The sequence below is a fragment of the Coregonus clupeaformis genome, chromosome 24 (assembly GCF_020615455.1).
Source record: "Coregonus clupeaformis isolate EN_2021a chromosome 24, ASM2061545v1, whole genome shotgun sequence".
NCBI classification, from domain to species: Eukaryota; Metazoa; Chordata; class Actinopteri; order Salmoniformes; family Salmonidae; genus Coregonus; species Coregonus clupeaformis.
Window position 1 is genome coordinate 35,107,069 of NC_059215.1, and position 15,268 is coordinate 35,122,336.

Genomic DNA, 15,268 nt, shown 5'->3' on the forward strand with positions numbered 1-15,268 from the left:
TCTGTGTCCAGTACGAAGGAAGTTAGAGGTAGTTTCGCAAGCCAATGCTAACTAGCATTAGCGCAATGACTGGAAGTCTATGGGTATCTACTAGCATGCTACCTCTAACTTCCTTCATACTGGACACAGAGACATAAAAATGGAATCCACGAGTTCATCTGACTCTGGGGAAATAGATAAAGGGCCTCATTGCCAAAATCCCGAAGTATCCCTTTAACTGTTCCCAGTACAGCCGTTAACGTAGGCCGCTGAAAGATGGCTTCTTATCTGATCCAAAACCTGTGTCGGCAAGACACTCAGGCTGAGTGACTTCTTCATTAATCACCACGGGCAGAGGATTTGATGCCATTAGTCATCTCATTGATTTAATCGAAGCCCTCAGCGCGTGAGACGCTCTTTCCCTCACAATGATTTTCAGTTCACCCCAATTTATTTTAATCACCGCTAACTGGGACTTGTGACCCAATGGGGCTAGGAGTGTGTGTCTTTGTGCGCGTGTGTAGGAGAGAGACTGTGCATATTTATCTATGCCTGTGTGTCTAAGTACGAATAAATAGACTTAACTTTTGAACACCAACCTTCATTCTTCATTCACTTTTCAAGCTTTTATATTCTGAAAACATCCATGAGAATTTGGTGGATGTGATGGGGGGGAAAAGAGAGCAAAAAAACAGTTGCAAACATAATCGCCGAAAGTGCTAATGCTGAACTTCAAACGCAGCTCCGGTGCATTAGGATCTACTCCCCAGATGCGGCCCAGCGCTTCAACCCGCTTCCCCGTGGAGCTAAGTAGTGGTGAACGCATTTGAACACAACACCTGTGGGCGGAAGAGGGAGCGAGACGGAGAACGGCTACAGGAAGGCTCGCTAACAACCACAGCCGAGACGAATGCGCTAACAGCCCGACGGGTCAATCGCGGCGCTCCGCTGTGCGCCGGAGACCCTGGAGGCGGCGGCCCGTCTCTCTGCATTTCAACTCCCTCAGGATGGAGAGACGGAGCGTCACAACACGGAGGGAAAAAGAGAAGTGGGGAAAGAGGGAGATTTGGGTAGATTTTCCACCCAGAATCCTGACCGGAACACTGAGGCAGGATGATATGCGAGGGGGGCCATGGTAGCATGCAGCGGTGGAGAACTGATAAATTGAGAACAGATAATGGAATTGATGTGCTGTACCACACGTTGTGTTATCGTAAGCAACTGTTGTTGTTTTCCACTTCTGGTGTTTCCTTTTTTAAATAAAATGTTTGTAGTTCAAGTAGGTCTGATATGACATTAAAAAGTCCAACAGACTGGTGTACATACTATGCTGACATTCTGTATATATGTCCAATACACTCATACTTGCGCGCACACGCACGCTAGGTTAAACTTATTTTAAAGATGGTGGCAGTACCTTTCTCGCAGTGGCGTCCCTCGCGACCCATGGGACACTCGCACTTGTACCCTCCCTCTGGCTGCACCTGGCACTGGGACGAGGGGTGGCACCTGTTGGGCTCGCACGGGTTGTGGGTGTCGGCGCACGTTGGACCTGGAGTTCACCATCACCAGAAAAAAAAAGTTAGAACTCAAACCAGAGAATCTTCAAACCACCTTCTCTTATAAAAACCAGGGTTGAATTCATTAGGCAACAAAGGGTACAAAATGGACTGAAACAGGAAGGGACTACCTGAACTTATCCAATAAGAAATGCTTTTTCATTTCCCATTGCAAAACGCGTTACTATCGTATGCCCTAATAAATACAACCCAATATTTTCAGACCATTTTGCCTCCATTCCGTGTGAGAAGAGGATGAGGATGGATTTCCTCAGTAAAAGAGGTCATTTTCTAATAGGATTTAGAAATATTACATGTGCAGATTAAGAAAAGACCCAAGCACCCTTTGCTGCCTTTCTGCTATCCTTATGGAACCTTAGTTCCTGGCTGTGGGAGAGGTAGCTTGAATGGCTCCCGGATAGCTGAAATGGCTTTGCCCTACACTAGCCAGGCCGCATCCCAATTCAGCCATCATTATTTTAGTAGCCAGAGCCACCTGAGGCGAGGAGAATGCTGTAATGAACGTCTCCCACTGAGTTCTGAAGGAAGGCTCTCTCCCATAGCCATCTATTACACTCACTCTTTCATTTCTATCTCTACCATCTCTCTCCCTCTCACACTCTCTCTCTGCCTTTTTCTCTTTCTACCTCTCTCGTCTCTCCCTCTTTGCATACATACCCAGTCTTAGCATTACCAAGTTCATAATAGGCTAATCATTAAGCCACAAAGCTCCCATATTTCTCCTCTCAAACTGGTCCTAGTCTGTGTGTGTGGAGTGTGCTGCTGGAGCAAGAGAGCAGCAGCATCATTTAAAAGCTTTAGGGGCCATGCTTCACTAGGGCCGGATGGTCGCTAGTACCATTTAACAACACTCCCTCATTAGCTTAGACCTAGTGGACTGTGACCACTCTAAAAGAGGAGAGAGGGGGCAAAGACCAGGCGATGGGATTAGGTTATAGTCTTTAATATTTCTGTACTGCATCACACCTAAAAGTCTTAAACAAGATGTAATGGCTAAAACCTGACTGCGGGGAATTCCCTAGACATGGGTTGAAATAGTATTGGCTTGCTTTCATATACTTTTGAGCGTTTGATTGAGCCTGACCGGTGTGCATGCAAGATGGGCGAGGATTGCACTTTGGGGGCTATTCCATTGTTATTGGTTACATTTCACCAGCCGGCAAGCTCAATCAAGCGCAGCTAAAGTATTTAAAAGAAAACAAATCTTATTTGATCCCAGATCTAGTGGAGGTCCGTTATTAAAAACAAAAAAATGTTGGCTCACCGGAGTAGCCGTTGATGCACTTGCAGTGGAACATCTCGGCCTCCTTGACCTGGCATGGAGCGCCATTCTTGCAAGGGTTGGGCTGGCACGGATTGTTGCCGCACTCGCCCACACCGGTGCCGTACAGCACGTTGTCACTCTTTTCCTGCAGGTTGTACACCAGGTTGTTGACGTCCAGCATGCGCACACAACCCACCAGACCCGTACCGATGGAGGTTCTCTCCTTCACACTGTGGATGGAGGGAGGGAGAGGGACAGGGAGAGGGAGAGAGAGTGCGTGAATGGCATTATACCATCAACCATCCAACAGTTATTTAACTCAGTGAAAAACAGGCAAAATACACACAGGTGCTGGACAGAAAAAACAAACAAATAATATGAAAAAAGTAATATCCTTTCATATACTGCTCACTGTGTGTGCTTCTCAATAAACCACTATGGGAGTATAGGAGAGTTCCTGACATAACGGTTTTCATGTAACTCAACAACTAAAATCTTATTTCTAAATTAATCATATTTTCTCCATATCTACGTAAGGGATAATCAGTGAGGAGCTATGCGTTCTATGGAAAATAATTAACGACATGGAAGATGTATTCCACGTCGCGATAGCGGAGTGGAACTAACCTTCCACAGAGTTGCATTATTTTCCAGAGAACGCATAGAGCCCAGAGTTGATTATCCCTTTTATACCATGGCTATAATTTAACACATTTGCCAGTAGAAATGTGTTACATTTGCCAGTAGAAATGTGTTCAACATCCACTGAATTAGCTAGCAAGTTTACTAGATAGCTACAGTAGTTGCCATGGTAATCAAAACAAACAGACTTGCTAGCTTAGCTAACCAAACAGTTCTAGCATGATATTATGAAAATTGAATTCAACAATACCAATAATGTTTTCAATTCGACTTTTGCTTTAAAAAGCAGCTCAAACAAAACATGTAAGAATTAATTATAGCCATTGAATTCTACCGTGTCGATATACTGTGCTTTATAGGGAAATAATGCACGCTCTAGAATGCCCTTCAAGTGAGGCCTTACTCTGTCATCATGTCCTCGGGCACCCCTCCGATGAACAGGTGTGTGTCCAGGTTGAGGCCGTCGGTGCCGGGGGGGCTGGCGCCGTTGATGTGGAGCTCATTGTCCACGCTCAGCATGGCGTTGCGCCGGTTCCTCGTCACCACCAGCTGGTGCCAGCGACCCTGCTTAACTTGGACATTGCTGACCAGGGTGCCCGTGCCTGAACCTGTGTTGAACCTGGGGGTGGGAAGCAAACCATTAGCTTTATACACAGAGTGTACAAAACATTAAGAACAACTTCCTAATATTTAGTAATAATCCATGTCTCAATTGTCTCAATGCTTAAAAATCTTCCTTTAACTTGTCTCCTCCACTTCATCTACATTGATTGAAGTGGATTTAACAAGTGACACCAATAAGGGATCATAGCTTTAGCCTGGATTCACCTGGTCAGTCTATGTCATGGAAAGCACAGGTGTTCATAATGTTTTGTACACTCAGTGTACATGCTCAATGGATAATCTGCATTGAAAAAATTGCTTTTTAGTCCAAGAATAGGCTTAATCTTGATATTGGAAACTGGATATGGGAAACCCTTCCTGCATACAAAGGTAGATCTGGAGAAAGGCAACAGTTTAGAGGTTCATGGATGCACAGGCACACCTGATTAACTGTCATACATGTACCTAAAGCTAACTTGGTTGAGAATGTATGGTATTATATTTTTTACACTGTGATCCTTAGCGCTCGATACACATTGACATTAACATAATGTTCTGTTCTCTTTTATTTCAAGTAGTATTTGATTCATTACAGTTGCCAAGAGACATATGTCCAGAGAGAGAGAGAGAGAGAGAGAGAGAGAGTATTAATACGCATGTGTGAATAGAGAGAGAGTTAAACAATGTCTCATTCATCCCAAACAAAACTAAGCTTACATCATTCTGGGTCCATCTACAGCTCACTGTTTTCACTTCCCTGTTAACTGAACCTCTTCCTGGTTTCTTTCTTTCTGTTTTATCCCCTCCTCCCGTCCACTCACTTGAGCTCCACCTTGCCGTTGACCAGGGTGAGAGATAGGAAGTCCTTCTTGCCGTCCTGGCCATTGTAGAGCAGGATGCCCGTCATCTCGGCGGCCCTGAAGTCCATGGCGATGCGGACCGTGTGGTAGGCCTTCATGGTGTCAAAGGCCAGGTAGGACTTACCCCCGAACGACGGAATGAAGTACTTGATCACTGAGAAAAGAGGGGTGATGGGAGGGTGTCACATACTGTATAAGGTGTAATGTTCGTACCATAGAGTTGGATAGAGGTAACCACGCTAACCACAAAGCCTGTGACAGAAGCGACAATGGCAAAGATAAGGGGTGGGCCCTCTTTCCATCTCTATGGTTGGTACATGTTAAACAGTTGGAGACAAGCCTAGTTCAGCTAATCTGGCCCAACAAACAGATGGAAGGATAGAACCCGTGACTAACAGAATGTGTGCTGGTGTGTATCGGCAGGTAGGAAAGGACAGGATGATGACGTGTTTTCGACTTTATAATCAGGGTTTTGAAACACACACACACACGTTTCTTACTATTATATCATCATTAGCATCCTTTTCCCCAAACTCAACAAACTCCTAAACCGCCTCTCTCCGTCTCAGGAGAATGTAGGCTGATGAAATCCTCTCATCGAATGATTTGATTGAACCAAGGGAGGCTACGGTGTTGTGCCGCAGCCGTCACTTAGCCACTCACACACACTCCGACTCAAACACACACACTGATTTCCACCAACTAATCCCCATCAAAGAAATTAGGGTCAATTATGTTAAGATGCAGCTGTGTGAGGTGGTTTCTTATCAGAGACCACTGAGGGGGAGAAACGAAGTGGAAAAAAGCTCAGAGTACTCCGACGGCACTCCAAGCTTGATTTTGTGGCTCGGCGCAGCAGACGCTGATTTGATATGAGTTTACTTTAGCGTTGATTGGTAAAGTGGTCAGTGGTCGCTAACCTCATTGGTTATTTAGATAGTGGGTGTAGTGACTTTGGTAGATGCTGGATGTCTATTGAGTCAAATTAATTGGAATCTAATATAAGGTGTATGGATTTTGGTATTGTCTTTAATGCAAGGTAGGGGGTCAGTTCCAGCTCAGCACTGTCAGTTCAAGACATCAATAGGAACCTACTGTTCTCTTATGGGATTGTGTTGAACTTCATGAATTTCATTCCAACTCCTTTTCGAAGATCATAAATGGCACTGACCCAAACTCTGAAGGGAAACTACCTAGGGGGTGTGTGTGTGTGTCTGTGTGTGTCGGTCAAAGGAAGGAAGGAGGGGGGCTCCACACTCACGTTTCTCGCAGACTGCGCCCCCTCTCCCGGCGGGGCAGATGCAGGTGAAGTCGGCACCGTCGTCCTCGCAGGTGCCCCCGTGGCGGCAGGGGTGGGAGTCGCAGGGCCGCTGGGCCTTGGTGTGGTGGGGCACAGGCCTGGTCCTATGGAGGGGAGTGATGGTAGTAGTGGGTCCCAGAGTGGTCACTGGCGAGGGGGCAGTGGTGGTCCGTCGGCTGGTGTAGGGGCGGCGGGTGGTGCCCGGGGGACGGCTTGTGATGAAGGGGGAGGTGCGGGGCGGCGGGTTGGTGCTGGTGGCGGTGCTGGCGGTGGGGGTGGTGGCTGTGGCCGTGGTAGTGGTGGTTGTGGTGAAGTAGGGGAGGGAGGAGAGGCCTGGTGGAGAGGGAGAGAGAGAGACATTCAGAGAGACAGCAAATGTCAAGGAGAGTGTCAGTCTTAGACGTTTTTTATACAACGACCAAAAAACGTCTAATCATGCCTTCATTTCATTTCATTTCATAATTTGTATAAATTTCATCTCCTTATACCACTTGATATTTGCAATTACAGTAAACAATGCAAGCCAAGCCTGCAGGTGCTTGTCCTACCGTAGTTGGTGAAGCGAATGTTCTCCTCCTCTGGCTTCTTCACCATGATGGCCGTCTCCTTGGCTGCCTTCAGCTGCTTGAGCAGGGCTCCCTCGATGTCCTCCACTGTGTACCTGGTCTCTGTGGCACAACATGGATGACAAAGCCGTTCACAACAAGACTCAACCAGGACAGCTGTTCTATGTACTTCCTTGTATTTGATCTATCGCAGAGCGAGCACACCTGATTCAATTTGTCAACTAATCATCAAGCCCTTGATTAATGAATCAGGTGAGGCTAAAACAAAACTGTGAAACGTCTCGTCCCAGAGGAAAGGTTTGAGAAACACTGAACAAGGAGGCAGAGGAGCAATGTCCTAAAACATAGAAAATGAACCCCCCTCTCCTTAGCTCATAACAGTGAATTTATAAGAGAGCGATCGAGGTCGCTATGATACAACGACACACCCAGGGGATCAGTCGTCCTCCAACCGTCCAACAAGGTTCCACTGAGGTTCAGATTAATCGTTCTCATAACGTTTTCCACGGCTGTTTTAACTGGCCGATGCAGAGCGCCTTTATGGCAGCGTCTCTTGTACGAATGTAAAAGACGCTGAGCGGAGCCCGTAAAAAGAGAAGAAGATTTTTATCTGATCAAATCTGGTAAAAACAGTACTTACTAACAGTACTCTGGGGGGGCTGAAATGAAGCCAGCTCCAAATATATAATGCCACCAAGCTCACTCTGAGGATTTGGTTGTTGTTGATGTTGTCTTGTTCGTTTTGTCCCTTTTGGCTCTGACAATAAACAAATATATCCCCGCTCCAAATAAAAGAAAAAAGAAAATAACAAAGCCAAGGTTTAAAATTACAAAGCCAAGGTGCTTTGTAAAATGGAATGACTTTCAGTGTTGTTGTATCGCATAGCAATTATGTTAGTGAGGGAGAGATTAATTTGGTATCAAAGGAAAAGTAACTATTGAGGGGAAATTATCATTTTGACACTTTCCATTAAGACCACAGCCTAACCAGTAACAAACGTGTCACTAACATTATATATGATGGCATACTATGTGGTTATTGACATAGGCATTTAGAAACATAGTCTTTTTTTTGTGTAATGTGTAACATTAGCCATTACAGTACATTTGCCTTACACATTTACCATACAGTAAACAAGTGTGTTTTATCAGGGTTGAAGTCAATTCCATTTGAATTCAGTCAATTCAGGAAGTAAACTGAAATTCCAATAGGAATTTTCCTCTATACTTTCTTACAGAAAATGTTTGATTTGAAGTTTCCAGACTTGACTGAATTGAAATGGAATGGCGAAGGTGTATTAAGATGGCAGCCCCATGTACTTACCACAAACGCCTTGTTTGCTAAGTTTGCCGTATTGTACAGTGCTCTCCGTTATTCTTTTTTTTTGTATGGGCATTAGCACAGTATACATGATCCCAATTTTAGCTCCAAGACGGCGGTAATAAAATAATAAACGAAAAAGTAGATTGTGCTGATTTATTGGCACATTGAACCATGTCACACGCCGTAGTTTAAGAACTCTATGAATAGTGCTGAAAAGATGACGTCATATCTGAATTCCTCCATCTTTATGCACCTTCGCCATGATTTTTCCAGAAATGTCCTGTTCTGTATTACCTGGGTCAAAGTGGGCCTCGACGAAGGCCAAGATGGAGTTGCTGGGAGCCAGGCTGCGGACGCGGACACTCATGAAGTCCTTCTGCACCTCTGATTTCCGGAACAACTCATTCAGCTGAGCCAGGGAGGAAGAAACACACATTCATTAGTACACACCGAAGCAAAACATTTTGCAATGGAGAACTAAATCAAGCATTTCTTATTGGACAAGTTCAGGTAGTCCCTCCCTGTTTCAGTCCATTTGTTCCTTTTTGTGCCTAATGAATACCCAGCAATGATGAATGAGCGAGGTAATAAGCTCTGTGCAGAGGCTCGTCCAATTTGAGTGCAGTGAACTCATTCTCAAGAAGGATGGGGAAGACTATGTCTACGTCCCAAATAGCAGCCTATTCCCTACATAGAGCACTACTTTTGGCCAGAACCCTATGGGCCCTGGTCAAAAGTAATGCACTATATAGAGAGTAGGGTGCCATTTGGGACGCATCCTATGTCAGTGGATAGGCCTACTACTGTGTAGAACCCCATTGGGCCTAGTCTGGGTGCACAAATTGACATTTAACTGGAGCTGGGGAATAATTACATGAACATGTTTTTTCAGAAACAGTGGTAAATGTCAGGTGAGCATGATGCACGCTGGCTGCTGATTGGTTTAGCTTCCGATTCACACTGTGTGTGTGTGTGCGTGCTTTCGGTGCCCAAATGAGGTCTAAATCATTGTCAGGAAGGAAATAGCTCAACTGTACACAATCCACATGGCTTCATGGTTCCCTACTAAACAGAGAATAACATTCATAATGTATCTCACTCAACCGACTCAAGTTGATACCTTAAGGGAGAAATAAGGTACTGTACCAAGTGCCTGACCTAATTTGAATCTGTGCTAATCGCTGCTATCCCACACTTCAAGTGATCTTGAAGCGTACACTTAGTTCTGCTGTTTTCTTCTTCCTCTGTTCACTCAAAATTCTTCTTAGGGGAGTGAGAGACACCACTCCCACTCCACTTCTTTCCAAACTATATTCCATTATCCATTATAGCATACTGGAATTTTTGCACAGACTCCACGGGGGCCCCTGCTGTGTGGAGGATGGGACTGCAGGCAGCGTGGCAAAGCCAATCTGTGTCTACATTCAGTGTGTGTGTGTGTGTGTGAGCCCAGACACAAGCCAGGCGTCTCAACATCCCCCCACCGGCACACTGACCCAGACACAAGGCCACTTCTCCCCCTCTCTAGTTTTCACCTTAGGTGATATCCACAAACAGTCTCTAGCAGACAGACACATACAGGGGGCTAGAGGGGGCATGGTGTCGCTATCTAATGCCACAACTGGCCCCTGCGAGGCGTACGACGCACACACATACAGACACACACAGACACACAGTGTTGTGAGGCGGTAGATTAGGTCTCGGCAGGGGCCAGTGATACCATTTTAACCGCTGGCATGGCTGTTGGAGGCGAGTAGCATACATGCACACGCACCCACGCACAGCCCTAGCTTTGACAAACCACACTTCTTCAACAGACTGACGTTGAACCACTGAATGTAGCTTATCTATGGCTGCTAGTTCTGTATGTTCGGGGGCTACTCACAGCACTCTCGATGCTCCTGGCCGTCTCCCCAAACAGCTCAGACTTGGGATCCTCCATCTCAGGGGTGTAGAAGACCTCCTGGCCCTCCACCTGGTCTAGGTGCAGGAAGCCGCTGAACCTCATGGTGGCTGGGAGGAAATGGTGTCACAAACATGTTAGAAAAACACTACTTCCTGTGCCTATGAGGCATGCGGTGCCTTCAACCACCCGCCCTCAGCTTCAGACAGTGACCGTTTGGGGTAGTGCCAGTCTGGGGTTAGTGATGGAGTGTGTGTGCATGTGTTGGAAGGAGGGTTAGTGTGGTCGTTGTTGATTGGTTGGTTGGATGGGTGGGGCTGTAGGGAGTTTGGGTGGAGCCTGTGACTGGCCGCAGTGAAAGTTGAAAGAGTGGATTGTGGGATATGGAGGAGTGAAAGAAGAAGGGAAGAGGAGGAGAAGCGGAAGGGGTGAGGAATGGACTGGAGTTTACCAGACCGAGACTCGTCCCAAAAGTTGGCAGAGGCATTAAGGACTGAGTAGAGAGAGATCAGTTAGACAGACAAGACACACTGACACACATATTACAAAGACAAGCAGAGAGGGACAGACAAGACAACACACATAGCAAAAATGAAGAAACTGTTCAAAGTCCCTGGCTTTTGCAAAGACAGTCTCCCGCTTTGCCCTTAAACATCCCCATTCCCTGTTCAAAATCCATCAACCCCCTATGGCCTCTCACTATTGTTCCGCCAACACAGTTGCAGCGAGACTAAAGACAACGTGAAAGAGAAGAGTGAAATAAAGCAGAAAGGAAGAGAGAAGGAGAGGAGAGGCACTGATGTTGAGGTTTCATGCTGTGGCTCGTAGTCAGCCGAACAAATTGCCCAAATCAATCATGGTGCCCTGCTCGGAGTTTGCCTGGGAAAAAGGGAAGATCACTTGTGTGATTATCGTGAAAGATAGCAGTAATTGTCTCCTAATGCCGCCAAACCGGTGACTTAAATAGGCTGGTTAAAATTGCATGATAAGGACTTTTTTTGGTCGTTGTTTCTGCCCGACACACATCGGTTCAAATCTAACGGGGCTGCTATCGAAATCTAACGGGGCTGCTATCGAAAAGGAGCAAATGGGGGAGATTTGGATGGGGAGAAGAAAAAAGACGAGAGGAGAGAGATAAATCAGATTTTTTATCCGGGTAGAAGACAAACATCAGAGGAGGCAATTTTTCAGACGAGCGGGATCCGTGACGGACGAAGAGAGGGATGGGGGTGTTTGACTATCAGATCACATTGAACTGTGAAACTTAGGCCTCGTTGGAGTTTAACTCGCCTCTTGCAACTTGCATTGGGAGTGTTGACAGTAGCTTTGCTCTTAGTATTACATTTGGAAATCATGCACATTATTTCTTCATTCAAATATATAAAACTTTGTATAACATACAGTATTACACTTTTCAGATGTTTAAATGATGTGGCAACAAAGTATTAGTAATTAGAATCACTCCCACTGATGCTTATCTTGGCTACCCCGAATCAAATCTTGCGACTACGCTGATGCATAAACATTTTTGGGTGTACTGTGGGGATTCGAATGATTAACGGAACAAAAACACAATCACAATGTCCATCGGTGCACCACTACAATTTGTCCACACCTTCTGATAACTTCAGATCGCCCGATAAACGCTGTCATCTAAGGCTTCAGACGATAGGCGTTAGCGACTAGCAGTTAGCTCCTCTCAGAGAGATCACTGACACTTTGTCAATACAGGAGGAAAATACAGCGAGACACTCTGCTGATAGATATTGCACCTGGCTGGTCGCCATGGACTTGTCATTTCCATCCTAATGACTGTGATATCTGGCTGACAGGCCTTCCCCGGGAGGAGAAATAGTTCTGGCGTATTGACTAAGGCGCGAGACGCTCTATTATCAGTAACAGTTTGGCTGAATGGGCAATCAATCGATTGACGACATATGACATCATCGTTAGCGCCTTGCCACAGCTGACATACACGGATATTCGTGATGCGTTTCGTCATTCGTGATTTGGCGTGCTGCAAATGTGGTTTGACATAATACATTTCATGGACGGTAGTGACTATTTATGTTGTCGTTTGCTTGGCGAGAATGAAGCAACGCAGCTTCAGATTCAATATGAGCATATTGTTTCATATTCAAAATGTGTGCCTCCTTAGGGAGTTGAAGAAGTGGGTGGGGGGTTGGGGTCGAGGAGGGGAGGGGAGGGGAGCGGGAGAAGGGGGGAAGAAGAGGGAGGTTTTGGGGGTACTTACGGGGGCAGTTGGCTCCCTCAGGGCTGCTGGAGGCCGTCTTGCCGTCGGGACAGCAGCCGAAGGGAGTGTTGTCACATGACGAGCGATCTTCCGCGGTGGGGATGGTGGTGGCCGCGGCTGTGGGGTCTGGGGAGGGGAGGATTCATAATGCTTAATAACACTTCATAACACTTCATAACACCCTCTTAACCCCAGTCTCAAAGAGTTGCATCTGGAGCTCATTTGCATAATGTGAACTATACTGTAGTGGCTACATAATAGGGTGCATATGTAATAATGGCACTAACTACTTTGTGAAGAGGCTAGTTGTTCTCTGAGGAGCAGCTTTATGGTCACCCCAAGATTAGAAATGATCGTCAAGCAAAGAACCGCAGCTCACTGAATAAATTGTAAAGACGTCAGGGGGACGGTTGTCTCTTCAACGACTCTCGCCGTCACCCCCGTAAGTGAAACCGAAGCCACCGAGACAGCCGCGTGCGTCCGTGGAGAAACGACTGTGGAAAAGGAGTTGGAGGGATGGAGGGAGGAGGTTAGAATCTACGGGGCATCTTTACGGGCACGGCGATTAAGTTGTGGGGGGTAGGGGGGAGTGCTACGGCTCAGGGACTATGTATTGCTTCACTGAGAGCCATGGAACTGGCTAACAAACATCCACCCACTCACACACACATAGACTTAGACACACACACACACACACACACCTAGACAAAAATTATCCACGCACGCACACACACACGCACGCACACACACACACACACACACAGGCAGGCAGGAGAACCAGGTCTCCTTGGCAGACAGGCCATGGGCGCCAGCGAGCGCTCCGGTCCACTGCTGACAAGAGAATAAATCTGCGAGGGTGGGGTAAGCGACTGAGGAAGTGCAGAGGCTTGTGTTCCATCAATTCAGGAGTGTCACAGCAAGCTGTTGGGAGACTGAGGGGTCACAGAGCTTTGGAATGGTAAAAAAGCTGATTGAAAAGGGTTTGTCTAGCAGTCTCTGAAGTGTGGTGCTTCGCGGAGTGGTTTAGCTATAAGGCCGGAATGCGGTAGAGGGATTTTAGTGTGTAGAAAGAGAGTCGTGTTCCGTATCATTATGTAGCAATGACAAGGTAAGATATTCTTATCAAGCTAACAACTCAGGCTTGAAACAATCCCCCGACATAAGCCAATAACCTCATCAGCTTTTCTGTTTTCCAATTCTACAAAATCAGTTACGTGGTGAGAGAAACTTTTCAAATGTGAAAATAGCTTTATATTTTGAAAGAATGGAGGATACCATGACAACAGTCTTGGGTTTAGAATACATTCTGGTATTTCTCTGCCTAACATTTGGATTAGTCCTAACTGAAAGCACTTTGAAAATGCACACCTCTATGTTTGTTGTATAATATCAGATAATGACCTGTTTAAATGGTTTATGATGTAGCAATGAGACATATCAAACCGTGAGTCAGGTCAGAGGCCCATATTCAACCCTTCCCTCCCACTCTGACCTCTGACCCATAGCAGAGCAGCATTATGGGTAATGAAGTGAAAGAGCTTTGATTTACCAACTGGCTCCTCTCCGCTCGCCTCCGGAACTCCGAAAGCGCTACCTTCTTCCTCATTCTCCTCCTCTTCCTCCACCTGGTCGTCTCCGCTGGGCTCGCCGCTCCCTGAGTCTTCAAAGGCGGTAGGGGAGGAGCCAGGGCTGGTGTGACCGGGCAGGTGGGGGGTGGTGGAGTGAGGTGGGTGGTGGGGGGTGGTGACGGGGCGGTTGGTGGTGAGAGCGCTCTCCGTGGCCATGGGGGGCGGCAAGGCTTCCACGAACGAGGCCGGTGGCCTCTCCGTTAGATCATCGTCCCAGGGAGAGAGTGATGTGCCGTGGTGCGGCGACGTGAGCCTGACGTGGGCGGTGGAGGGGGTGGTGGAGGCGGCGTGGGAGGTGGGGGGGTAAGGAGTGGGTCGGCCGGCCGGCTCTATGATGCTTTCTGCATGGGGAAGGAAGGGGAGGAGAGGAAGCAAGGAATGGATGAATGGGTAAGCAAAGATGGAAATGCTTTGGTTTTTCTCTCCTTATAGTCCCCATGTACACCTTTACCAAATACGACCTCCCCCCCACCCTCTCCTTGTTTTTAAATGTTGTACCCTTTATGGTTCAGTCTTGTGTGTTATGGTCACGTCAGGCACCTGAGCACCCAATACAGATCGACATACAATAGCATAGGCCAGTCTCATTGCAAAATGGAATATACAGAGTATACCAAACATTAGGAACACCATCCTAATATTAAGTTGCACCCCCATGTTGACTCCAAAGCTTCCCACAGTGGCAGATGTTTTTCACTGCGGCAGATGTTTTTCTGCATGCGCTACAGACGGCTATATCGGTCCACTAATACAGGACTTTACATTTGTATTTTCATTAATAATTTATTTTAATTCAGATTTTTCAGAAGTAAGTTGTATTTTTACTAAAGTACATTACACCACTGCATACTGTTGAGTTCAAATGCACTGCAGTCTGTTTGTGTACAGAGAAGAATAATGTGGCCTATATAGGGTTAAGCTGCACTGCAGTTGCACTGGCGTGTGTGTGTGTCGGTGTGTGTGTGTTTGTGAGGCGTGTGTTTTTCTTCAGTGTTGGTGTGTGTCTGTGGGTATGAATTATATATCCATATTCAAATGTTGCCCTCCTGTAGTGGAGCTTTAATCACAGACAGCCAGCGCCTCTGGTGATGAATGATTGATATAAATGGGGCAGAAAAAGCTGGGTTTTACTTTGGCTTCAAAGACTACAGACTCGGCTCACAGCCGCACAAGCATCCGTCAACTCCGCCGCGTCAGGCAGCCTTGTCAACACAGTCATACATGCCATCCAAAAAACACTCTCCGAAACCCTTTCCCTGCTGTCAGCAGAGAGAGGGACCGCTTTTTTTCTTTGAGCTGAGACCATTACCCATGCAAGGCTTTGGTACAAAGACAAAAATGTATCGGATAAAACCGATACAATAG

General features: G+C 46.5%; 1 protein-coding gene across 7 annotated transcripts in view; it reads right to left on the bottom strand.

Annotated features, from left to right (window-relative positions):
• The window catches only part of LOC121538244 (agrin-like), a 298,699-nt gene that overhangs the window by 28,880 nt on the left and 254,551 nt on the right, over nt 1-15,268 (bottom strand). For all 7 annotated transcript variants that reach the window (XM_045207164.1, XM_045207161.1, XM_045207160.1 and 4 more), the window contains 10 exons: nt 13,825-14,244; nt 12,276-12,401; nt 10,004-10,131; nt 8,413-8,527; nt 6,777-6,896; nt 6,190-6,561; nt 4,890-5,082; nt 3,869-4,084; nt 2,824-3,053; nt 1,397-1,531 (listed from right to left, as the gene is read on the bottom strand). In XM_045207164.1, coding sequence (XP_045063099.1) covers nt 1,397-1,531; nt 2,824-3,053; nt 3,869-4,084; nt 4,890-5,082; nt 6,190-6,561; nt 6,777-6,896; nt 8,413-8,527; nt 10,004-10,131; nt 12,276-12,401; nt 13,825-14,244 — 2,055 coding nt within the window. The remainder of the gene's footprint in view (nt 1-1,396; nt 1,532-2,823; nt 3,054-3,868; nt 4,085-4,889; nt 5,083-6,189; nt 6,562-6,776; nt 6,897-8,412; nt 8,528-10,003; nt 10,132-12,275; nt 12,402-13,824; nt 14,245-15,268) is intronic.